This window comes from Ochlerotatus camptorhynchus, unplaced genomic scaffold (genome assembly GCF_037179485.1).
Source record: "Ochlerotatus camptorhynchus isolate MF236.1 unplaced genomic scaffold, CSIRO-AGI_Acam_v1.1 ptg000338l, whole genome shotgun sequence".
Taxonomy (NCBI): Eukaryota; Metazoa; Arthropoda; class Insecta; order Diptera; family Culicidae; genus Ochlerotatus; species Ochlerotatus camptorhynchus.
This window is the reverse complement of record NW_027040826.1, coordinates 745,110-771,737: the sequence shown is the minus strand read 5'-3', so window position 1 is coordinate 771,737 and position 26,628 is coordinate 745,110. Positions and strand designations below refer to the sequence as shown.

Genomic DNA, 26,628 nt, shown 5'->3' with positions numbered 1-26,628 from the left:
TTGTTGTTGTCGACGTCCCCATTCGTACTACGCTGAGACGTTGAGTTTGCCTGGAGATGATGGCCGCGCAATTGAATTCAATGCTAAGGCCACTTGCTGTTGGTTTCGTTGAATTGAGTCCAACCGATGGGTGATGTCTTCTGATGTTGGGATGGTTGCTGATGGGTGGTCCATAACTACACCCTCCTTAGAAAAAAGAATCGTCTCGATTCGTATTTGGATGTAATCTGGTGGGGTCTTGGGTAGTTTTTGACTTATTTTTCCAAATCAGGTAGATCGAAACTGCTATTCCAATTAGTATGCTGAAACTAGATAATGTTATAGAGGTGGATGTGTGGAATCTTTGCGTTTTAGTGAACGATTCTAAACGATGCCTGTTTACGATGTTGAGCTTTTCGAAATCTGGTTCTGACTCTATGGTGTCTACTTGAATATTCAGGCCATCCAAGGGAATTATGTCGGGTAATTCGGTTTTTACGATCTCATCGTTTGAAAATTGTAGGCTGTTGATTTTCACTGTACAGTTATGATATTCAATTAGAAATGTGCCTGTCAGTGTTCGGTTTGTGATACCGCAGGTGGACCAGATGGTTCCATTGCTAATTTGTTTCAAAATTACGTAGTTGCTCATGATCGATTTGATTTCATGTGGTTGGCTTATTTCTTTATATACGCAATTTCCTGATGAGCCTCTTAACAATCTAGAAAAACAGCCATCTTGGGTAGAATTTGACAAATTTTCAAGTCCGCAGACGTAGTACTTATGGATTTGTTGACAATTTCTGGTTATGAAGTACGTTTCCTCCTTGCTCAATATGATTTTGGTTGCGGGCCGCTTGATGATTCTATTTCCTACGATTAGTGGTTCCAAAAACAATATTTCGTATTTATGGGCTTTGAATAATGGTATCGTTACAACAAAAATAACCCTGCTCTGATTATAAAATGCTTCAAGTCCTAAAAATTGATAGGCTTGTTCTGGGTGAGTAATAGAGATGCCCTGATCTTCTAAGTGTTTTATTGCGAAGTGCAACTCGTCTGGTGAGAGGATGTTTTTTGAGATAATGTCAAGTCTTGCCAGTTGAATGGCTTCTGAAATTGTTTCTAAATGTGAATTAAGGATATCGATATAAAGATTGATTTTTATAATTTCTTCAATTATTTGAATGCTTTTGTTTCGTCCTAGCTCCGATCGTTGAACAATTATGTTTTTTCTTATAAGGTTGTGTTGACATTCTAAATCATTTAGGACTCTGTTTATCCGATTTTGTAGTTGGATATTAATTTTTGCCTGTTCGTTGTTTTCATTGACTAATATTTCATTATCGAGCTCTAGTTTTCTAATAGTGTCTGAAATTTGAATGAGGTCATTATTATCTAAATTTCCTGTGATTTGTTTGATAGCTGATCCTAAAATGTTAACAAGACCTCGTTTGCGTCTAACTGTGGGAAATAGATCATGATACAAATTTTTCATGGTATTGTACTTAGATTCGAGCAAGTGAATGGTATCTGTGAAGTTTCCAATAGTTTTCAAACCATTCAAGGTAGCAGGTAGTTTTGCAAACATTAATTCGTAATTCTTAAAGTCTATTATGTGAAATATTTTATGATTTCCTATCTTTATGAAGCCTTCTCCCAATCTTAAGGTTAGGAGCCCTGGATTTTTATCTAGGCTTTTTATCTCTATGGATTGAGGTGTGGTGTTGGAAAGGGTGATAATTAGCAAAAATGTTATTATGGGGTTCATTTTCCAACACCTAAGGATAGTGGTTAATGATTAAGGAGTTGAAGGAGCGTCTTAGCTAGGTTAGCTTAAGTTCCCAGGGTATGTTCCAACCTAAAATTCAAAGAAAGGATTAGTGGGGTATAATTGGATGGAGAATGAGGTGTTGATGAGGCGTCTTGGTAAGGCTATTTTGAAGTCTTCCGATGCATCCCAAACCTAAAAAGATGAGAAGGTAATTAGTAACGTTCATTTTTCTTGTCTTAATTACGGGTATTCCATTCGAGGCGATCCCGGATATTTTCTACTAGTTCGACTAGCGCCCTAGTAGATCCCCTTTTCATTTCTCTTCTTTCGAAGGGTTGAACGGGTTCCGGTTGTAGAGCCGATCTTTTATTTCTTGTAGCTGAATGAAGCAGAGCGTGAAGAGAATGTCTTCGCTCAATGCCTTACTCATATTGACAACGATCTGTAAAGGCATAGATGGTATGTAAACTATCACTTCCTAATTCTGTGTAATTTTGACTTATGCAATTTTCGATTATTGTTGTCAATGTATGTTCGATTGTTGTCAGTTACTACTTGTACTGGTTCAAATTGGATCCTAGTCTTTGATTTTACGCCTTGTACTTTGTTCAGGACGTTATCGCCAGGTTCCAATGCTGGAGGTTCCTCTCTATTTGCGTTGTGATAGAGATTTTGTTGATTTTGAGTCTTTGTAATTTGTAGAACAGTTTCATCATATAATTTGTTTCTGGATGCGATAATGGCGTCCATATTTAGAGGTCTTTCAGATCCTTCCTTCATTCCATAGAATACTTCACGAGGTCTTAATTTAGTGGCTGAATGTATGGCATTATTATACAGGGTGCATGCTATGAGAAATCTTTCTTTATTTGACAGAGATTCATATTTATGTCTGTTGGTTCTGAAAATTTCACTGATAGTGGAATGAAAGCGTTCCACAATCCCGTTCATTTGACTATGATTGGAGGGTGTGAAGTATTGTTCTACGTTAAGGTCATGCAGTAGTCCTCTAACTTCAATAGATTTTATCGCAGGTTCATTGTCCGAAACCATTAATTTTGGGGTTCCATATAATGCAAAATATTTAAGAAGCGCTTTACGAACATCGGAGATACAGCGTGATTTGATTGGGATAAGAGTCCCAAATCTAGACAGTTTATCCACTACTGAAAGAAATAAGTTTGGTTGATTGATGAATATGTCGACATGGATGATGTCTAATGGCTGTCTCGGGATTGGTGTTTCTGCAAATTTAGTTTTATAAGGATGCCTCTCGTACTTCTGTCTATTACATACTTTACATAGAATGACATATTTACGAATCTTTTGCTTCATCTTCGGGAAGTAGAACCGTCTATATATCTCTTCTTTGTTCTCGCGGATGCCTCTATGAGAAGTTTCATGAGTATCCTCGATTATCAAATCTTGTTCGTTCTCGTCAGGGACATCAATAAGTATTTTCTGGGATATTTTTACTCGAAAAGTTCTACACCTACTAAAATAATTCTTATAGACCATTTGTATGGATTGCATCATGCTCTCAGGGCACATTATGCAATTTTGCCTCTTGAGATCCATACATTCTCTGAAAATTCTAATTAATGCGGGGACCCCGAAGTGGAATTTGGTAATAGTCCTACGATGCATTTTTGGAAAGATTGTTTCAAAAGTTTCCGAATCATTTTCTCCAATTTTCAAGATAATTTGATTATGAAAGAAATTAATTGGTTCTTCGGTGAATTCTATAAGATCTGAAGAGTCTGAATCTGCGGAATGTACAGAGTCTTCATCCGTAGGGTCATCTTCGTTAATATTCATTTCATGAGTGATTCTAGAGAGAGCATCTGCCACCACGTTTTGCTTCCCTGGTCGATGTTTGATTTCAAAATCAAACTCGAGAAGTTTTAATCTCCACTTCACTAGTCTGGTGTTTGGTGACCTTAGGTTTAGTGCATAGGTAAGTGGTTGATGGTCTGTAAATAGGGTAAATTTCCTTCCGAACAAATATGGTCGAAAGTATTGTGTCGCCCATACTATAGCCAAAAGTTCTTTCTCTATGGTGGAGTAACCTTCTTCAGTCTTTGTCAATGTTCGAGATGCAAACGCGACTGGTCTGTCCCTTCCTATACAGCCTTGCAATAAAACTGCTCCGAGAGCAAAATTGCTTGCATCAGTAGTGAGGACGAATGGTTGATTGAAGTCAGGGTATTGCAATACATCACTTTGTGTAAGCAATTCCTTGCATTTTTCGAAGGTTTCCACAAATAAAGGCGTGTGTTCAATTACTTCACCTTTACGTAATTGAGCTGTAAGTGGCTTGGTAATTTTCGCAAAGTCGCGAATAAACCGCCGATAGTACCCGAGAATTCCAAGAAATCCTTTAAGTTGTTTTTGGTTTCTTGGTAAAGGCCAATTTTTGATACCTTCGATTTTATTGGGGTTTGGTTTGACTCCCTGATCGGTGACAATATGACCTAGGAAAGCTACTTCTTTTCTAAGGAATTCACATTTGTCTAACTGTAATTTTAAATTTACTTTTTCAAGGGCTTTTAATATTTTTTCCAAATTTTCCAAATGTTCCTGCAGAGAGGTAGAGAAAACGATAATATCATCCATATAAATGAGACAACATTTTCCAATATATTCTCTGAGTACATGATCCATAACGCGCTGGAAAGTAGCCGGTGCGTTTTTTAGACCAAATGGCATACGCAAATACTCGTATAAGCCATGATCTACTTGAAATGCAGTTTTTGGTACATCACTGGGATCCACCTCGATTTGATGGAAACCTGAGGCCAAATCGAGCGTGCTAAAATATTGGCATTTGCCCAGTTTATCTAGTATCTCTGTGATATTGGGTAAAGGGTATTTGTCGTCTATAGTTTTAGCATTGAGTTTCCTATAGTCAACTACTAAACGCCATTTCCGTTCGCCAGATGCATCTGCCTTTTTTGGTACGATCCATATGGGTGATACCCAAGGGGATGTGCTAGGTCTAATGATACCTTGGTCGAGCATTTTTGAAATCTGTTTTTGTACCTCATCTTTATGGACAAACGGATACCTGTAATTTTTAGTATAAGCAGGTAATTCGTCGCATGTTTTTATAGAATGTTTAACTACGTTGGTAAATGACAAATTATCACCGTCCGTGTAGAAAACATTGGGATACTTCCGAAGCAGTTTAAGTAATTTCAAGCGTTCCTCTGAGTTAAGGTGATCAGTTCGCACCTCTTTTCCGATATCTTGTGTTATTTTGGTAATTGTAGGGGGAACTTTTGATGGGAAATCTATTACTTCAAAATTATTTATTTCAGTGGTAATTTTTTCATAGTCTATAGTTTCTACAGAGGGTTCTTGATGTATATTGACAAAGAGTAGATTGGTTTTGTTTTGGTGAACGCTGTATAATCCAGACGGGACATACACTTTGGAAGTAATTTCTAAATCGTTTTCAAGAAAGAAGTCTCCTGAGTTAACAGACGTTGGGATTTCTTGAATCATATGCATTGATTCATGAAAATTTAATTCAATTGTATCAGGAAATTTTTTTTTTAGTTGTATAGTTGTATTGTCCAGAACAAGCGTATTTGCTGATGCATCTATAATGCACCCTAATTTATTAAGAGTTTGAAATCCTATCAATCCATCGAAGAAATCATGGAACTTGAATAGGTGAAATTTCTGGCAAGGAATATTTTTAAAATATTTCGAAAACGGGTTGAAGAATGTATATTGCTCTATCTTGTGTGATCCATTTATGTTCTTCACTTTGTGTTGTGAGCCTAAACGTATAGATTGCAAGGGGACGAATTCAGGAGAAATATAATTTTGATTAGCTCCTGTATCGATAAGTAGTTTAAGGGGAGGTTTTGATTTAGAAAGGATTTCCAAATAAGGAAGGAAACTCAACCCATTTCTTGTTGCCCCACATCTGAAGGAAAATTTATTTCTTCCTCCTGATATTGGTTTTCGTTTTCGGTGAATTCCTCAGTGCCGACATCAACAGAATCAAGATATTCGTCATGCATATTAATTTGATTGCCTCTAACTTGTTTGAAATTTGAAGATGATAGTTTTTCCTGCTTTATAGCGGGGAACCGTGTTCCTGGTTGTAAGGTGTTTTGCATGTGTGGTGGGATTTCCCTGTTTTGATTAAACGGTGGTTTTAATGTAGGGAAAGAATTTGTCGAAAATTGGGGTCGATGCGTATAGAACGCATTTTTCATTGGCTGAGGTCTAGATAATACAGGTGGATTTTGTGGTCCAGCTGGTTGCAGATTATTGTGATACCATGCTCCATTTTGATTAGGAGGTGGTTGGAATCGAGGGAATCTAGAAGGTTCTGAATTTGATTTTTGACTAGCTTTTGTCCTTTTAGCAGCATTGTCTTGATCTAGGGCATGTTGGTATGCCGAAAATAAACTATCAGGTCTACTGGTTCTGGTAAGTGCAGATATCGGATCATGTAACCCGTCAATGAAAGCATTTGTCATCATACTTTCGTATGTTGCCATAACAGTTGTGGAACAGGGCCTGAGGTTATCGTCCAACATAACCTTAGCTCGAATATCTGCTAATAATCCATCGCAGTTGTAGTAAAAATCTTCCACGCTAAGATAACCTTGCTTCAAGTAAGGTATCCTGCTCAAAATTGTTGATAAATCTCGCTTATCGCCAAATCTTTCTTTTAATGTGTGCTTTATGGCTTCCCATTTGCACTCAGTATTGTTGCTAATTAAGGCTTCATTGGCCTTACCAGTGATTTTGTCTCTGATAATTGATGTCCAGATAGGTAGCACGGTGCGCGTATCACTATCTGGTACAAATTTCTTCGCACACTCTAATTTTTGGTCGACCGAGGCAATCCAAGATGGCAAAGCCTTGATTTCACCATCGTATCCTGGGATCATTTTAATCACGTCAGGAATACGCGTTGCATCAAAAATTTGTTGTGGGCGCTGCTCAACACTTCGCGGGGTGTTTTGCAACGATTCGATTTGCCTTCTTTGTTGAAGCAGCATTTGCTCCAATTCTTCAATTTTGTCCATTAGTGTCTCGGACATTTTTCTTGTTAACATGCACTAATAAAATAATTCACTTCACTGCTTATAAATAATTCACTTTGCTACTAATTTAATTAATTCACTAATTTATTTATGTTGCTGATTTTATTATTTATTTGTTGAGTTTTTAAAGTTAGTTCGCGGCCTATCTGTGATATTTTAGTCCATTGGTTACCACGGGTGGGGCCGCCAGACTGTGTTATTAGTAAGGTTTAGAGGATGTTCAGAAGTAGTAAACCTATGCCGGATTTCTATTTCTGAATTAGTTTTGAAGGATAAAAAAAAGGTGGGTACTTACGATTTATTTTTGATCGATGTTCCTTCGATCTGGTTCTTTGTCCGATTTTCCCTCGGACTCCTGGTCAGGTGAATTGTAGTTAAAGTTGACTCTCAGCCGGTAAACCGCCGGTGTTCGTCAGTTCCAAAGTGCTGCTCGGTTCAATCCTTGCTCTCCGGTAATCCCCCGATGATTTCGGATTGATCACTTGCACTGCACTTCACTAAACTTTAACTAAATCACTCCAGGACTACCGACTGCGCCAATTATGTCTCCTAAGGACTTCGGGGTGTTTTTAAAAGAACTACTGCTCACGTCTACGACTAAAACTGGAATGATTTTTATTGCGTCAATTTGAATTTACTTTGAAATACAAAAGAGCTTCAATTCCTGCAAAAATGCTTACATCTAATTATTATCTATGTACTGTCTACTCCTGCTACCATGCGGTGTCTTGTTGCATCGATGTTGCTGTTGCCATGTGGTGATCGTCGTCGTCACTGTAGCTGCTGCTGAGTTGGCGTTCTTGGTGATATGCTGGTGCATGCTTTCGTGGTCATCGGGGTGCCGATGGGCTGAAGCATGTTACTGATGATGTTGCTATTGTTGTTGTTGTTGTTGTTGTTGTTGTCGACGTCCCCATTCGTACTACGCTGAGACGTTGAGTTTGCCTGGAGATGATGGCCGCGCAATTGAATTCAATGCTAAGGCCACTTGCTGTTGGTTTCGTTGAATTGAGTCCAACCGATGGGTGATGTCTTCTGATGTTGGGATGGTTGCTGATGGGTGGTCCATAACTCACATATTGTACATCTTTTAAGCTATCTCGACCGAACTCTATTGCGTTTTAAAACGACTTTTTTTTTTCCTTCATATTTCGTCGTCCAAACCACTAAATCCCACAATCAAACACGACCCGCCGTGAATACCAGCAGTCTTCATCCACGGCCCTCATGATCATGTTGAGGACACACCTAACAACACAACAAAAATTAATCGGTCAAGTGCCAAGCTTGCATGTTCGATCGCGACATTTATTTTCTTAACGAATCATGCTTCAACATGGAAACATGCTTCATGCGATGTCATCTTCCTGACAAATGGAAACGGATCCGCTCCCGCAAACAATGCATCCGATTCCTAATCCGGCGCAACCGGCATCCCGACCATGCATGTCAACTCCATCATCAGTTAGGGAAAATTTTCCCCTACCTGTTAGTGGCAACAGCACGTGCGAGCGAGCCACCAGCCATCAAACCAACCATCAAACGCACTGTCCACAAAATTAGACACGTCCCCTAGAAAATGCAATCGAGAAATGTCTTAGAACAATCTTCAACTAGAACGTACTCACCAAATCAATATATCCGGGAGCGCATTTCCGATGCTTATTTTTCTCTAGTCATTTTTAAACAATTCCTCCTCGAGCGAGGGGGGGGGGGGAATAAAAGTAACACGTCAAAAACTCGACGATTTTCGGAATTTTTTTGTGAGCAAATGAAACAATGCAAACGTTTGGGTTTTTTTTTGCATTAAATTGCTTAAATCTTCCTCTCCATTTGAGATTTTTTTCATTGGTGTGTGACCTCTGTGGTTCCTTGGGGTCACATCGGAAGGAGGTTGCCTCCGGTGGGGATTGGTAATTGGCGGGCGTTCTAGAGACCTGAAAAATGGATAAAACCTACTTTTATCAATTGGACCTTATTCAGAAAAGATTTTTGTTCTATGTGAACCGCTAAAACAAAAAAAAAAAAACAATTTTAAAATTAAAAAAAAATATCTGAAAAAAAAATAATTTTTTCATGATATCAGTGGTTCACATAGAGTAAAAATCTATTTCCTTTAAGATGCGCTAGGTTTCAAATCATTTGGATGAGAACTTTTAAAGTTATCTTTCCCGCCAATTTGGAAAACACCGTTTCGAGAAAAACGCGTTTAAAGCTTTGTGATTTCTGGAACTTACGGTTAATCGGCGATACCGGGGCCATGGATCACTCTTTTCTCGTGCTCGTAGCATTTTTTTACAAAAATTTAAAGCAAAATATAAAAAGATCGATACAAAAAAATTTTACTTGTATTTCCCCCCTTAACTAAATACCTACCAATGCTGATAAAAAATCATTCCTTCTACACTCAACTTAGCTAGAAATGAAGACAATCTTAACAGATAGACCAACTACCTGCATGAATTTGAATTTTGACATAAACACATTCTCTCATTCTCGCCTGTGTTGTTGTCAATATCAATATTCATCTATATCTTATTTATTGATTTATTAATTTATTTATTTGATAAGGCTCAACCGAATTAACCTTACAGAGACGAGGATTCTTGTTCACTGTACAATACATCTTAAAACTATAGTCAAAAGGTACAACACAATAAACATTTTATCTTCCGCTATCCAATAAGCCTCCTCTACCAGAACGGGAGCCGCTTTCAGTGGTTTACTTGTATGGCAGATTCGCCAACGAAGGTCAGAGCGCTTCCATTGTAGCAATGGACGCAAAACGTGGTCAGCACTCACACATTCATCACGAAACGGTTGCTTTCCAAAGTCGAAAATCGACTGAAAAAACTGCTGATGAGTAACAATGAGGAGGACCACACAATGGTTGCTGCCGAGTAAACAGACGATCGCGTTACACACATTGAGAGTGGTCTGCTTCTGTCGACAATCGAGTAAACACTGATCTTTATCTTGGTGGGGATAATTTAGAGGATCAAATGCAAAATGATTATTTTCATATTACACAACTACAGCGCTGTAGGACGTGTTGTGTTGGTCAATGGATGGTAATCGATGTCCGTCGGTGATTGGCACTAGATTGCGGAACAGAGACCGACGTTAAATAAAGGAATAAAGAAGAAGAAGATGAAAAATTATTACCACATTCTGTATTGATGATAATATCGAGGTTTTAGGCTCTGGAATCGACAATATTCAAAATAATCATTTAGCCCAAAATAAATTTTATTATTTTGCATTTGAGGATCGCTTCTGATTTTGACAATTTTGGGTTGGATAATCAAGCAGTGGTGAATATGAACAAACGCATTCTCGTTGATACATACTGAATTCATTTGTGCGTTTCGCTCGTACTTCACAGCGAAGATATTCAAAACGAACGCAATTCACCTACACTGGGTTGAAGCGCTACTTCTTGCGTGTAATGGTTAATGATAAAAACAGCACTACTCTGTGCAAAAAAGCAATGCACATCGCAAAAACCTAATAATATATCAGCGCGGTCGAGTCACACCGGCAACAAAGGGAAGCAAGAGCATACCAGGCACCTAAGCAACAGGGGGGAAAACATCAGCACAAACCATTCTAAATCAAATTTTCACGCCCGGGACACAAAACTATTCAAATAGGGTGGGTGAGCCAGTAATGGAGGTACTAATCCATTTTAATAATTAATAATAATAATTAAACAATAAATATACGAGGTACACACAATTGTTATACGTCAATATATAGCTCTAAAAATATAGAAAAATATTACACTTAAATAAAATTGCATACAATTTAAGAAAACTCATCCTCCATTAATAGGAACACTGTTCCAGTAGTTGTGGTAGCTGCTAACTTTGGTTCCTATAATAGTAGAATGCGTTGGTTTCTTATGGGTTCCACTATTACAGGTACACTACCGCAACTTTAGGTGCTAAGGAGTGAAAATCTTAAGGAAAATTAATGATTTTCCGTAATTTTGGGTTAATTTTAAGCACCGAGCACCGAAAAACTACACTCCAGCACAAAGATAGCCTTAGCTCAAAAAGTAGAAGGGTCTGTGCCTAGGGGCACGAACGGAAGCTTGACGTAGGACCGCTAGTGGACGAAATAAATGTGAAGAGCATTTAGTTCTTTTAATTGATCAATTATCTATTATCTCAACTCTTTCCGTTTTTTAATTGTAGGCGTACCAAATTTGTAGTAATCTTTTTCAAAGAGAAAGTTGATTAAGAGAATCAATCAAAATCCCTTGTACTCCTGCTTCCAAGTTTGGTTATAAGATTACAACTCTGGAGAGCATTTTGTGTGGTCGTTGGGGGCTTGTGGTTCTGAATATGGACAAACAAGCACAGATAAATTCTATTCCAACTCTTTATTGATTTAAGCTTGATGGTCCTGAAAAGGGCTGTTTTATTGAAGAGGACATTCATGGCCGCTTACGCTTGGCGTGTTTAGTGTAGGTGACAGCATCACGGATCTCATTTCTCAGGAACACCTTCAGCACACCTCGTAAATCAGACCGGAGATACGTCAGACACCACCACGGCGAGCCAGACGACGGATGGTGCTTATCTCGAAGAATTTGCGTTTGGTTCTGAATATGGCGATGAGTGTGAAAAATATTACGCAATTCCATCTTCTCTATTCGCACGCGTCCTAGAATCGGAGGCGAATTCCACTTCAACTTGTTTCGTCTACTTACTACTCTCTGACGACTGTGCTGGGGAAGCAGCATATGCATGTAGGTAATTGGTGGATTTGTTAGTTAATTCTACGCTTTTGGACAATGCTGAACATTTACCACTTTTTCAATAGTTTCTTGTTGAAAATCAACACATTGTTATCGATGCGTAGCCATATTTTTGATCGATTGGTGATAAAATTATTGAAATTGGACCAGGGGCAGCTGAGTTATTAACGTTCAAAATCTTTCTTAATTTGTTACATGTTCCATTTTTGGTTTTCACAAAGTGTACCCCCATATTGAAATCAAAGACGTAGTCCTACGTCAAAAAAATAAATAAACTAAAAGCACGCAGCGGAGTACAAACACACAACCGTTCTCGAACGATTCTCAAAGCGGACTCCCATCACCGAATGATTGGAATAGGGACAAAAGGTCGAATGGTGTTTTTTTATTGTTATGCTGCCCATTCGGTAAGATGCAAAATAGTGGAAAGAATACTTGATATACTTAATACATTGTTATGTTGAGTATTAAATAACTAATCATCAACATCGTTACATTATTTGGATTTATGATAGAACGTGATGAAAATTAGGAAAAATATTGATATTGCATTATTAGCTTTCAGTGCAATACATTTGTCAACCGATTGATTTAACATCAGCTTATAAAAAAAAAACATTGAGTCCTTCCAATACGAATAGGGTTTTTGATCTAATTTCCGTCCTACTAAGCACAAGTCGTGCTTTACCTCTCTGTTTTGAACGGGTTTGAACAAAAAATTGTATATTAATATTAAAGATCACCTTTCCGTACCGTTGGATTTGATAAAGAGTCACAAAATGTTGAAATATTGTTTAAAATCTTATACTGCTTCTTGATCCTAAATTCGTTCTACAAGTTTCAATTCCGTCCTAACGCATGAAACGCCATCAGATTTTCTTCGTCCTACGGATAAATGTAGAAAAAGGAAATTCGCTAGGAGCGCTTCTTTTGTTTTGAGAACAATAGCGTAAATATTCATACAATGCGCTCTAACAGGATTTATGTTGTAGCTAATGAACTAACGCATCGGAACAAATCTATTATTGATTTGTGCACGGTGAAATCATTGCTATTATTGATCTTTTCTGATCGATAGAACGGAAATGGGAGATTACGACGAAGTTGAGCTCTACCCTACTGTTCTGAAAAATTCAACCAGAGATTCTAAAACAAAACGAACAGAGATGAAAATGAGAAAATAAAATGATTATGGGATCTTAACACCTTGTGTCATAAACCATAAAAAAATATTTGTAGTCGAAAGAACTGCGCTGGTTTGTAAGAAAAATAATTTTCTTCTTATTTTATGGACCTTTTGTCCATTCGACCTTTTGTCCCTCTTTGGACCATCCGACTTTTTGTCTCCCATCTAATTATTCGGCTTCATTCGACCTTTTGTCCATTCAACCTTTTGTCCCTCTTTGGTTCATTCGAACTTTTGTCCCTCTTTGGGCCATTCGACCTTTTGACCCTCTTTGAATCATTCGACCATTAGTCAACTCGATTTTTTTCCCTTATCATCAATCGTTCTTTTGTCCCCCTTCGCAATATTCGACCTTTTGTCCATTTGGTCTTTTGACCCCCTTTATATCATGTACCATTCGACATTTATACCTTGACCTTTTGTACTTTCGACCTTTTGTCCATTCGACCTTTTGTACCCTAGCAGCACACTTATCACTGATTAGTTGTGGTTACTTGTATGTAACTTATTTTAGTCACAATCAAGTTGCAACAACTTATTATGATGAAAGTGTGTTGCTTGGGTACCTTCAACCTTTTTCTCCGTTGGGACTTTTGTCATTCGACATTTTGTCATTCTACGTTTTGTCATTGGACGTTTTGTCAATCGACGTTTTATCTTTCGACCATTTGTCCTGCAATCTTTGGGAATTACTTATACTTGTTATCATTTACAATTCATATTCTGTAAAATAAAACAGGCAAAAACGAGAATGTATCAATTAATATAGTGAACCATCTGCGTTTTTCAATAAATATACCAATTATCAGCTGTATACTAATGTTCGTCCGCAGTGCCAAATCTAATTTTTGAAACATTTTTCTTCGCATTAAATATTCCTTGAAATAGGGAAAATGTACCAGTTAGGCTATGCTTTCTTATTCTGGTGTGTTCCAATGTTGGAGTATCGAATTCCTATTGGCCATAATTTGAAAACACAATAATATGAACGTATAGCCATGACTGGAACATATATTCACCGCTTAAGATTCAGATTGCACTGCCATAATGGAGAAAAAAATAAGAAATTAATGTCACTGGTTAGCTATGCCTACCGAAATAAGGGTAGGAAATTGCGTTGAGCCTTTTTCCCCCCGGTGCATTTGGGACCGTTCTCCCCTATCCAATAAAGAATGAACGTGATGGCAAGTCAAGGCACATGCGAAGAATGGGAGGGAAGAAACAGGAAAAGCTTTCAAGTGTTTTGTTTTTCTCGCACTTTGAGTAATTGCCCGGAGCCATGAGAGAACATGCGAAACCAGAGCAAACGGAAAAGTTAAATTTAACTTCTGTTTCATGTAATTTACGCGATCCCGTCATCGTTCTTCACCTTGAGATGGGTGGTGGTTGGAGCAGGTCTTGAGAAAACAAGAAATTTTACCTTCCTTTCTTTTGTGTGTTGAGCTGCAATTACATTCAGGAAAATTAGACAAACTGTGTTAGGGACAGCAATTTGGGATGTTTTTTTTGTTGTTGTTTATGTTGGCACGAAGTAGGATTCATGATGAATGTTGACCTGCCGACCGACGTAACTTCCATGATTCCATGACGACCTTACGTTCTTAATGACGTACTTCACATAATCCTCCAATCTGCTGTTTGAGTGCTTCACCCCGCGATTTTTTGAACATGAATCTCAAAATTCATTCGGAGGATAGATTTGTTAAATGCAAACATTGTTTACTTTCCCTCAGCAAACAACCAGTTAAAGTTTCAACTGTGTATTCTGAAAAAAAATGACTTGTTAAATTTCAAAATTTCCATTGCCTTCATCAACCACCTGCATCAAGATGGTAAATATTTTCGACACGAGCCTTTGAAATTTACAGGCCTTTGAAGCACTAGCTGAAGGACGATGGAAAAAAGATTACAGCCGAACAGCTTCAAAAGCAATAACCGGAACTTCTCCAAGATTATCTCCGCTGATCGAATGTTAATAGCCCATTATCGCTTCGACCCTCGGAGCAGAGAGGTAAACTTCTTCTCACGGCGAGCAGAACGAGTTAATCAATCAATTTTCTGTTTCTTTTCATAAGAAGGATAGCAACATGGACCTCGTTGCTAGCACTTGTTGAATGCCCAGAAAGGTATCCATCAAGTCCTTTTTGCATCTTTAAGAGTCATTTAAGATACGTTCATATTTAAGGAAGAGGTATGCCGTGAGATAGGCCGGTTCTATAAATAATCGAAATCGATTATTGAAATTATTCGCCCCATTCAATGAATCCGAAGGGGGTTTCTACGAATTATTATGGTTGATTTTCATCGTTGATTATTCGAGTTGCTAGCTTTCAGCGATAATTCCTCCGGTAAAAATGGTTATGGCATCCCCCTGCTGTGATTATAGACTATTCACCGCAAGAGTTGACCAAAGTTGCGCTATCTTATCACCTCCTTAAAATATTCCTCACTTCGAAAGGGGCTTTTTGTGCTTTAGCAGCCAGGAAAAGGCGAAAACGGGAGCAAACAGTTTGAGTGTCGCAGCGCAAGCTTGCCTTCAAAGCCAATATCATAATACCTCATCGTAAAGTGTCTACTTTCGAAATCGTAAATAAGTTCTAACGAGCCGATTGGGACCCATAAAGGCAGCCCTACTGAATTATTATTATTTTTATTATCATCATCATCGTCAACTTCTGCTGGCACTTGGGTTGTCGCACAATTTGGGCTAGGGGATTTCCTTATGTATGAGGAATGACGCCTTCAGAGATTATTTTTCGCCGGAAAGCAAACCGTGCATTGCTTTCCCTTTGCATTGAGTTATTAGTTTTGTTTGTCATGAACTTGAAATAGACTTTAAATATTTTCTTAGAAAAGATGTGGCTCTAAATATCATAAAAACTACTTTATGATTGTATGACAAAATCTCCACAAATTTCCTTTGATCTTTTAACAGAAAGTGTTCGAATACAAACTAATCCACCCATTCCCATACTATTAGCTGCTGAATGCTTAAATTTGCAACAACACAAACACGATCAAATCATTTTCGTCTTTCTTTATCCCACAGCTGGCCCGAGGAAAGAGGTATTATACCGTTAAGAAATTATTAAATTCTGCTACAAGAAATGAAACGGGCGCACAGTGGGACGAAATCAAAAAAGAGGGAAATGGCCATTTGCGCGAAAAAATTGAGTGTCGCATTTTGATGTCTTCTAGAAAGTTTCTTCAATTTTTAAATACTTTATTGTACTGGTAAATTTTTTTGCTTTAGGGGTACAGATAGCGTTGAAAATATAAAAATGGACTAAAATCCTTAAAACAAAGAGATGATATGCTTCATGGAGCAAAAATGTGCATTTTAAGAGCACTTACAACTTTGTAGAACATTTAAAAATTTAAAAATTCAAACTAATAAGTTATGGTAAAAAAAAAATGTTTTTAAGGGGGTACTAGCGTTAGTACTACATTTTCATCTATAACTTCGTCCACTTGAGGGATGGAAAATTGACGTCTTGGACAAAGTCCTTAAGATGACTTCATCTACAATGTTTCAATAGATGATCATCAATTTAAGCAAGACTTAAAAAAGTTATTTTTTAAAAATGTTCACCTTTCAATTAAAGTACCGTAAAACGGGGTATCTTTGATAATGCGAGTAGTTTTGATAGTATAATATAAAGATTAAATTTACTCGCTGCGCTTTTTCCAAATTAGAAACATTGGTTCCATATTGTAGTTTAGGGTATTTGCGTTGATATCGTATATCGTTCTTATAAAGTATGTGTTACATATTTTACAAACATATTAAAAAACAATTTTCGTGTTCTTCGCCTGCTTGAAAAAGCACTCAAACCATCACTTATGAAATGTATTTCCGATATAGCCACCACAAATTCAATGTTGTATTCTTATTGCTCCTGATGTTTTCTGATTATATACTTATTCAAAGTTCCAAATTTAAGAACTCAATTGTTTGAGTTTCACTCTTTTTTTTTCTACATTCATCGAGCATTATCAAAGTAACCCCAAATAAAAATACTGAAGTTCGGTCGGAAAACTAAAAAAATAGTTAAACATATTAGTAACGGATTAACGCGTGTATCCTCAGTACTTGTTTTTAAAATATGAACTTTGAAAAAAATATTCATTGCTGTAAAAAATATTTAGAATATATTTAAAAAAAACTTCAAGGGCAACCCTATGGGGTTGTACGCAATGGTGACGTAGGACTACGTTGTCTTATATAATAAATTATCTTTGTTAACTGCAGCAAGAGCTTGTGTTTTGTGTAGTAATAGCAATTTGAGCGAGGTTCATTCTGTTTATACTCTTTAGTATAACAGGCGTGACATAGATGGCCCACAGCAACTCACGAAGAGCTACTGATTCTGAACAATAGGTGTGGGGCTTATGTCTCCTTCTATAAGTCTGTGTTAGGGAAATCGCTTTTCGCAGGCAATCGATGATAATTTTAATTATCAAAGCAAAAGTTGCACATTCGTGCAATTTTCAATAGTGACATTTTGAAAAATGATAAGGTCTTGAATTTAACGGATGCGTAGAAATATTTCTGATCGATAAAATTAAGTGATAAAGTTAAGTGAGAGATAAAATTATTGAAATTGGTCCAGGGGCATCTGAGTTATAAATGTTCAAAATCTTTCATAATTTTGTTACATGTTCCATTTTTTTTTTGTTTTTCACAATGTGTACCTCCATATAGAAATCACAGACGTAGTTCTATGTCAATACTATCAATGCAACCCCGTTTTACGGTACCCAAAAAATGAAGAAACATTCTAAGAGACATAAAAATGCTGCACTCAATATTCTCGTCGCAAATAGCCATGTCTCACTATTTTTAATGTTGTCCCACTGTGCAGCGGCACGCGTCCGTGCGAAAGGATTAAGTAAACAGTGCGCGATCCTTCTATTAAAAATACCTTTTCCACGCTCCCACCGCCGCCGTCTATGGTCTAAGCATCCCTCTTCAGCCGCCTTTTTCTTCACCGTTTGGTCTATAGAGTGTGTCCGGTTTTGTTCGCTATAAGCGCCTAAGCACTACCTACAAAGGAAAATCTGTAACGAGCCGAGAGGGTCGCTTTCAAGAGGATCGCACCACGAAAATGGAAATGCTATTTTCTGGGAAAAATTTTCTAATTAAATAGAAGTGGGCCGGGGTCGTTTGCTGCGGATAAACATTTGAAATTAATTTCGGTCCAGTTGCTGGATTTAGTCGAAGTTAGACAATATTCCACAACCATGGTATTAGAGATATCCAGCGGGAGCAGAATGGCGACTGGAAAGAACCGTAATCTATTTCTCCTGCTTGATTCATTTTTCTCGTAGAAGTGAAAAAATAAACATGCGAAGTACTGGGAAAATTGATGAGATGTAAATTAATTTACTAGATTAGGTTGAAATGAATGATTTTTATGCAGAATTTTTTTTAAGAACCGATCTAGCGAATCTGTTTCAGACCGGTAGATTTATTTTCTTTTTGAATAAATTTATTCAAATTCCACCACTTTGTAAAAAAATAAATAATTCCTTTTTCTTTACCTTCTTCCTTTTTGGCTTTACAGCGTCTCCACTGGGACTTGCGGCAGCTCTCAACTAAATGTTCTTTGAGCGCTCCCACAGTTGCTAATTGAGAGCCTGTACCATGTTTGAATTATATAGTAGTGGTTAAATCTTATTTTCGGCAGACTAAGCACAACCCGAACTTTACCTCTCTTTATCGGATTTTTATATTAAATGAAATGTTTCTACTACAGATGACTTCTAGATTTTATTGCTTTTCCATATGTACCGATGGATTCTATAAAAGTCAATAATTGTTTATAAGTTATGAAACATACAGCATGATTCCAAATTTATTCCTTTTTTGTAGGCTTCTGTAGCGATGTTTTTCCAGCTCTCAATTTAATATTCTAGGTGCAATCCCATAATTATTTATTGAGAGCTTTGGTGAACCAGCCCCTGGCTGAAAATCATACAAATAAAGAGCAAACAAAATTGAGAGCTTTCTTTGCCAACCAATGCATACATTTATCTATTGTGTGGCAAGCAGGGAAATCGAGAAACATGGTAAACCGAAAGATTTCCTCGACCGAATCGGGAATCGCCGGCAATACCGTCCCTTTACTTACAAGGCTATCTGAGGCCCACGTTCAATATTTGGCCTACGGGTTTCAATTCCGTACAGACACGTCATTGGACTTACATCGTCATACGGATCGAGGGTAAAATACTTTTTGCTCCTAAAGGTTTTGTAATGTAACCTTTAAACTAAAGAATCGTACCAAAAGTATAATTGAATCGTACACCTGATTTTTTTTTCTGCTCGATAGGACAAAAAAATAGGCGATTAGGCCAAAGTAATGGTTTACCCTATATATTGTGTGGCAAGTACAATCATACTCTGTGCCCAGAGAAATCGAGAAAGCTTCCCAGACCGGGTCGGGAATCGAACCAACCTGCATGGTTTTGCGTTATAGCTGCGCCTTTACCAACTGAGCTAAGGGAGGTCTTTCTTACACCCACCCAGAAAATATAAGATTCTATTGCTAATAAATTTGTAATTTTTATGTTAGCCAAGTTTTTGTACAAAGTTTATTTCCCCACATGCATTGGATCCAGGTTTTTTTTTACAAAAATATGCCTTCTTGAAAAACTTTCTTGCTAGGTTAGCGTTCGTTTGCTTCAGACAGGAAGAATATATCGATTTTTTGATACAGTTGTTTTTTAAGGCTTCAATTGCGGGAGATTTACTGAACCAGGACTTCTGTATAAGTATTATATTTTTTTTTGTTAACCTACACACTCAAAAAAACTCACTAAATTTTCTTTGCTGTATGACCGACATTCCCTCTGCGATATTATAGCTTTTTGGTTTGCTTAGCGGCCTAAGTAAACAAAAATGACAAATTATTGCAAACATCCAGCTTTATAGTCTATCTCCTCTTGTGAACCTTTACTGACGAGTTTCTATTTTCAACATTTCTTTTTCTTTCAGAAACCGGACGTCATTGTTTAAACCTTTAGGTTTACTTACAGCAATTTTAAGCCAAATTTACCATGCATCCGGTCACGAGAACAATGCGAAACATGAACCATTCCAACCCTCACAGCTGGACAGTGCTCATTCGTCCATCCTCGAGATCATTAGCAACGTAAACGAACTGTTCACTTATTCTCTATCCGGAGAAATTTCCGCTCTCCACTGCTGGGTAAATGATCCATTTTCAACCCAAATACAAGCCAATTAAGTACGCGTAACATGAGCCAAATGAAAGAGCTAAACTTAATCAGTTCCGAAAATTGTCGTTCGGAAGAAAAATCTTGTCGCAGCCAACGGTGGAGCAAACGAAGGCGACGACGGCGGAAGTGCTTTCCGCTGTCAATCTATTGTACCGTGCCATATCGTTTTTTCTATCTGTTTCTGCTGCTCCGGATGACGGTGGAGGCTGCCAAAAATCCTTCGAGCAGGACAGTAGAAAGTGTACCGCAGTTATTTGCAATGGAACCCCAGGATCAGACGGCCGTCGTTGGATCACGAGTAACGTTGCCATGCCGAGTAATTAATAAGTCTGGACAGTTGCAGGTAGGTGATGGGGATTTAGCAAGCTTCACTTACCTTTCTAATTCTATGGCACGATGTTCAATATAGACACGTTTAGCTTTTTACGGTCTTTTCTCTTTGCGCTATTCCGATGCTACTATAAAATATGTCTATTCTCATAGTTCGTTTCTCGACCTCTTAGTTGGTAGTTTTTTTTTAACCTAAAATAACCGATAACTGTCCTGGCCACATACTTGCAACAGTTGGGGATGGGATGGATGGTTAGTTGAACATTTACATAAGAAACTGCATTTATCTGGATACATAAGAATCTTACTTCTTACTGTCTACTTAAATCTATCTGTATACATACCAGGGTTCTACATTTTCGAAACAAAGAAAAGAAAATGAACACTCCTCAGAATCGTTTCATTTCGAACAGTATCATTTTCGTGTAAGTCATTGTGTTTCTTGTTATCGAGTCACGATGAACATTCCTCCTGTCAAACATGACTTGAATATCGCTTGTTTCGTTCGTCAAGTGCATCAGTCCATTTCATTTGAAGCAAAAACATGTTTCAATTGATGCAATGAATGACTCGAAAACTGCTTCCTTCGTTTTTTTTTCCACTTTCACTTCAATTCGGGGCTCATTCGACTTGTCACGCGTCGCGTCGTCAGGCATCAACATATAGTAACCGGATAGTATCCGCACAATATCGGTTGCCGATAGGCATGGCATCTGGATTATATGTAGTAACAAAATGTTATTTTATATTAAACTAACGAGGCCATTCTGGACTCCCAGATGGTGCGCATCGGGCTCAGCAAAGTCTCAAATATTCTACAATATTGGTATTTGAGGAACGGTGACGACGCGGAGGTGCCGAAAATCGATGTTCGACGCCATTTTGGAATCCAAGATGGCTGCCATCAGGATCAAGAAAAAAAGTGTAAAATACCCAAAAATATGGACATTTTCTGAACGGGTACGACACGAAGATGTCGAAAATCTATATCCAACGCCATTTTGAAATCCAATATGGCGGCCTTCGGGTTTCACAAAAGGTTTTAAATACCCTAAGACATGAGTATTTTCGGAATGGGGACGACGCGTGGATACTGAAAATCAATATTAGACACCATTTGTATGGTATTTGAAACTTCTTCTTGAATCAGAAGCCACCATCTTGAATTCAATGATGGAAATGATGATGGTGATGGTCCCACCTCTTACCCCTACAAAGGTTTGAGCTGGACGATTTATCTTTAAGATAATTAATTGTAAATATTTTAACCAGGTTAGCAAAAAAACGAGCTGGTTACATTTACAGATATAAATTTCCTCTAGAGTTTACATTTTCTTCACAGTGAAAAAACTTAGGCGTCCACGTCTTAGTTCACCTTTTTGTCCACCAAAAATATGTATAGGTATTACAAGCGATCAAGACTTAATGAACAATCAACAAAGCATCCTATTACACTAGCAACCCCGCAATCTGATGCTATCATAATTTTCAGTAATGTCAGGAATGCTCACGAACCCCAACATTTGCCAACATTTTTTTTAATCAAATGTCAAATTCAGTCCACTATATCCGTAATACGCGCGCGAGGCTCAAACCTTTGTAGACTACTATTTTTTTTTTACTACTACTTTTAAATAAAATATCAAAAATCCAATATCACCATCGTGGTGAACAAAATAGTTTTTGCAGTGCTACAATAATTATTAAAAATCCGTTATAACAGCTATCCCTACAAATAATGGTGTCGGACATTGAATTCCAGCCTCTGGATGTCGCTCTGATTCCAAAAATACTCACATTGCTCGGTATTTGACAGTATTTCACAAAAGCCGCCATCTTAGATTTTGAAATGGCGTCAAACATCGGTTTCTGGCCTCTAGACGTTACTGTGATTCCAAGAATACCCACATTGATGGATCTTTGAAACTATTTTCAACTTTTTCTGAATCCAGAAGTCGCCATCTTGGATTTAAATATGGCGTTTGACATCAATTTTCGGCATGTACGTGTCATCCCCGTTCTGAAAATTGACACTTTTCGTCGAATCGGAAGCCACCGTATTGGATTGCACAATGACATTGGATATCGATTTCTGGCTTCTAGACATTACCCTGATTCTTAAAAAATAGCAGATGTATGGGTATTTGATAGAATTTCACACTTTTTCAAAATCTCAAGAATTTTAAAAAAACGTCGGATATTTTTTGTTTTCAGCCTCTAGATGTCATCCCGATTTTGGTGTTTGTTTGTATTTCAAATATTTCTTGAACTTGAAATTCTTGGATTTCAAAATGGCGTCGCATATTCATTTCCAATCTCTATACGTCATCTTGATTCCAAAAATACCCATATTGATGGGTCGGCATCACTATTTCCCAATTTTCTTACACGGAACGTCGCCATCTTGGATTTCAAAATGTCGTCGGATATCAATTTCCGGTCTCCAAACATCACCCCGATTAAAAAATACCCATATTAATGGGTATTTGACAGCATTTCCCACTTTTTTCTGAAATCGAAAGCCACCATATTGGATTTCAAAATAGCGTTGGATATCGATTTCCAGTCTAGGCGTCATCCAGTTTCGAAAAATACCTATATTAATGGGTATTTGACAGTATTTCCCTTTGACTATGTGTTTAGTATTACTTCTGTGTGAAGTCAACGATTTACATAGTTGAAGATGCTATTTCGAATAACGGACTGAAGTGGTAATTTTTATACGATAGATGAGGAGGAGATGAATGTATAGAATTGATAGTTCCGCTTAGATTACGGCAGTGTGAAAATTGCCAGTGGGGGGGGGGGGGTGGGACACCCTTCACCATCCCTCTCCAAAGGGGGAGTTTGGTAAAGAGAGATGATAAAACCGATTTGTACCTTCCTTAAAAGTTGTCCTAGCTCGCTGTCTACTTTCTATTTGCAATTTTCACACTGCCGTAATCTAAACGGAACTATCAATTCTATACTTTCATCTCCTCCTCATCTATCGTATAAAAATTACCAATTCAGTCTGTTATTCGAAATAGCATCTTCAACTAAGTATTTCCCTCTTTTTTTAAACTGCAAGCCGCCATGTTGTATTTTAAAATGGCGTCGCATATCGATTTTCATTATATAGGCAACATCCCCATTCCAAAATACCAATATTGATCGGGTCGCTGTCAGTATTTCCCACTTTGTCTGAAATTTGATGCCACCATCTTGGATTTGAAAATGGCGTCGGTCACCGATTTCCGGCCTCTAGGCATAACTCCGATTCCAAAAATACCCATACTGATGGGTAAACAAACCACCCTATGATGATGAATTTGACATACACGTGCACAGATCAATGCGCATGTGCTTAAATGACTCGAGTGAACAATCAACAAATGTCAGAAAAACTGCGCGAATTTGGATCGAACAGCTTCGCTTCAATGTGAAAACAAGTTCGTTTGACAATTAAGTTTGACGAAGTGAACACGAAACAAGCCTAAACAAACAGCATGAAAACTGATCGAAAGTGGTTCTGTTGATGTTTAAAGAGGATCTGCTCGAAGAGAAGACAGAATGACTTTCAATTGAAAGTGATGGTTGACACCTTCGTCGTCACTTGACGTGATTGATTTGTATATAGATTTTGTATACCTAAGCTTATATTAAAGTAACTACATTTTCCAAAATTGACACTCAATATTCTTCACTGATTTTCTCAGAATTGAGTTGGCCAAATTTTAAAATGAAAGTGGATGTAGAACCCTTTTTCTATACCCATCGAGTTTGAAAGTGTGGTTGAACAATATGAAATATGCTTTAAATTAATCAAATAGTTATTTATGTCATCGATTCAAAGTTTGGGGTCACCCCACAGTATGGTTTATCGCTATTGTAAGTTTAATTGAAGTTTTAGTATAAAAAATGGGAAAATATGTTGAGCCATATACCAACGAAATAAGTAACAATCAATGCCATTCAGCTGCTGCGAAGAGAACTAAAATTGAAAAAAAATGGCAGGTATATGAACAAAAAGACATGCTATGATGTAATCACTCAAAACTTTGGGGTAAACCTCGAGCAAAACCTGAGAATGTTGTTTGGTTTATACATCTGCCATAGTTTGCCCAATTTTAGTTATTTTTGTAGTATTTGAAAAACAATGAATTGATCATACTTCGCTGCTATGAAGATAATCATATTTTTCCATTTATTTATACTAAAATTCCAAGTTAATTTACAACAGCGACAAACCATACTGTGGGATGACCTCAAACTTTTGATCGAAGACTTGAGTAACTATTTGATTAATTTAAAGCATATTTCATATTGTTCAACCACACTTTCAAATTCGATGGGTATAGAAGAAGGGTTCTACATCCACTTTCATTTTAAAATTTGGCCAACCCAATTCTGAGAAAACCAGTCATGAATGTGAAGTTTGGAAATTGTTGGAATTGTGGGAAAAATGTAAAATGTATTAAATCAGTTACCTTCGAGCTAAAGTCAGTCAATACCTTTCAAATAACGTACTTAGATATAATTAAGTAAAGAGATATAAGTTAAAACATGTTTATGTTTTTAAAGGGAGGCAATCATTATCAAATATTTTTTTAACAAAATCGTAAGAGAATACCGTCAGCAGGTATATCTGACTTTGGTAAATTTTACCGAGCTTTTGACATTTTAACGCTCGGTAAAACATTGATCTTCATTTTGGAAAATTTGGATCGAAGCTATGTTCCATAAATGTTCGATATTGCTCCCAATCAGCTCTATCGTAATTGAAAGTAGAGCTGTTGGGATTAGAAATTATTTCTTGGGATATTCAAAAAGTTACTGGAAGGTGATCAGAACCGAAGTCAGCATGGGTAACCAATTGACTACAAAGTTGGCATGAATCAGTTAAGACCAAATCGATAGTTGACGGATTGTTTGCTGAAGAAAAGCATGGTGGGCTATTTGGATATTCAAGAGTGTAATAACCTGCAAAACATGAGCCGTGTTTTGCATTAAAATCACCAATAATGAAGAATTTCGACCTATGATGGCTAAGTTTCTGAAGGTCACCCTTGAAAAAAATCTTTACCTGGCCTACGCATTGGATTGGCAAATAGCCAGCTATAAACGTAAATTTTGTTTCAACAGCAACTTTCCAAGTTTCAAAAACATTGGTTTCAAATGAAGAAAGAATTTGATGTTTGATGTTTGATGATGGCAGCAAAACCACCAGCTCCATTAAGACGATCAACTTGAAATTTGTCACGTGATGGCATTCTACCACGAGGTTCTCCAGGCTTACCTTGCTAGTGGCTTCTACCAGCTTGCTGACTGCAGTTTCGTCGGCTTCCAGCTTTGAGATCAAACTGGTTTGTATGACCGCAACCCGTGGCGATTATAGTCCACAAACAACACGGAGAGCTTTGAATTGGTCCGATGTGAGCTTGGACAGCTGAAACGATTCACAGTATTTGTTCACGGTGGCAGCATATGATGTGAAGTTGTCTTCGTCTCTTTTTGCGTACTGGAGACACTGGTATCGGGTATGAAAAACCGACTTTTGCCGACCGAACAATTTCTTCAATTTTGTGACGGTCTCGTCCAGGATGTAATCCTGGGGATGCTTGGGAAGAAGGGTGTTGACGTACTTCACGTGCAAAGGCTTACCTTGCAAATAAGCAGCCTCACACGGGCCACGTCATCAAAGAATTGGCCGTCCTTTTTAATAACATCATCGTATATCGTATACCAGTTATCGAAGAAAACTCTTTCGTCCGGATCGTACTGGATATCCCGGTCCCACTTGCTAAGGACTCTATAATTTTCTCACTGCCACCAGTCGGAGTTCCTCGATTTTCCAAGTTTTCAATCTGCTCCTGCTGCTTCGTGATGAGATTGGCTGCAGGATGGCGTTCCGAAGTTCCGCTTAAGACATTTTCTTGAGTCTTCGATATACTTGAGGGTCTTCGAGATGCTTCCAAACTTGTCCACGATGCCAAAATATTATATTCACAACCAAGACCAAAATAAAAAAAAATAAAAACAAATTGTCGTTAGGAGCTAACTGTGTATTATGTCTGACTTGGTTAGTGGTTAGCAAACAAATGAATATCTTGCTTCTATTATTCGGGCAGGACCTACTATAAAAACCGTGTAAATTACGACTGAGCGGCGCAAGCGACATAAAAAAAATCCCGAAAGTATAAAAAAAAACGACGTAAAAAAGGCTTTTAAAAAAGACTTGAGTGGATATCGAAAGTTTCCGAGTAGGAACCAATATCTCGATACCTTAAATTGGTAT

General features: G+C 37.6%; 1 protein-coding gene across 1 annotated transcript in view; it reads left to right on the top strand.

Moving 5' to 3' along the window:
• LOC135708880 (irregular chiasm C-roughest protein-like) overlaps positions 1 to 26,628 on the top strand; it is a 417,033-nt gene that overhangs the window by 354,028 nt on the left and 36,377 nt on the right. Inside the window, exon 2 of the mRNA XM_065231050.1 lies at positions 19,777 to 20,364. Within this exon, the coding sequence (XP_065087122.1) occupies positions 20,041 to 20,364 (324 nt within the window). The 5' untranslated portion in view covers positions 19,777 to 20,040. The remainder of the gene's footprint in view (positions 1 to 19,776; positions 20,365 to 26,628) is intronic.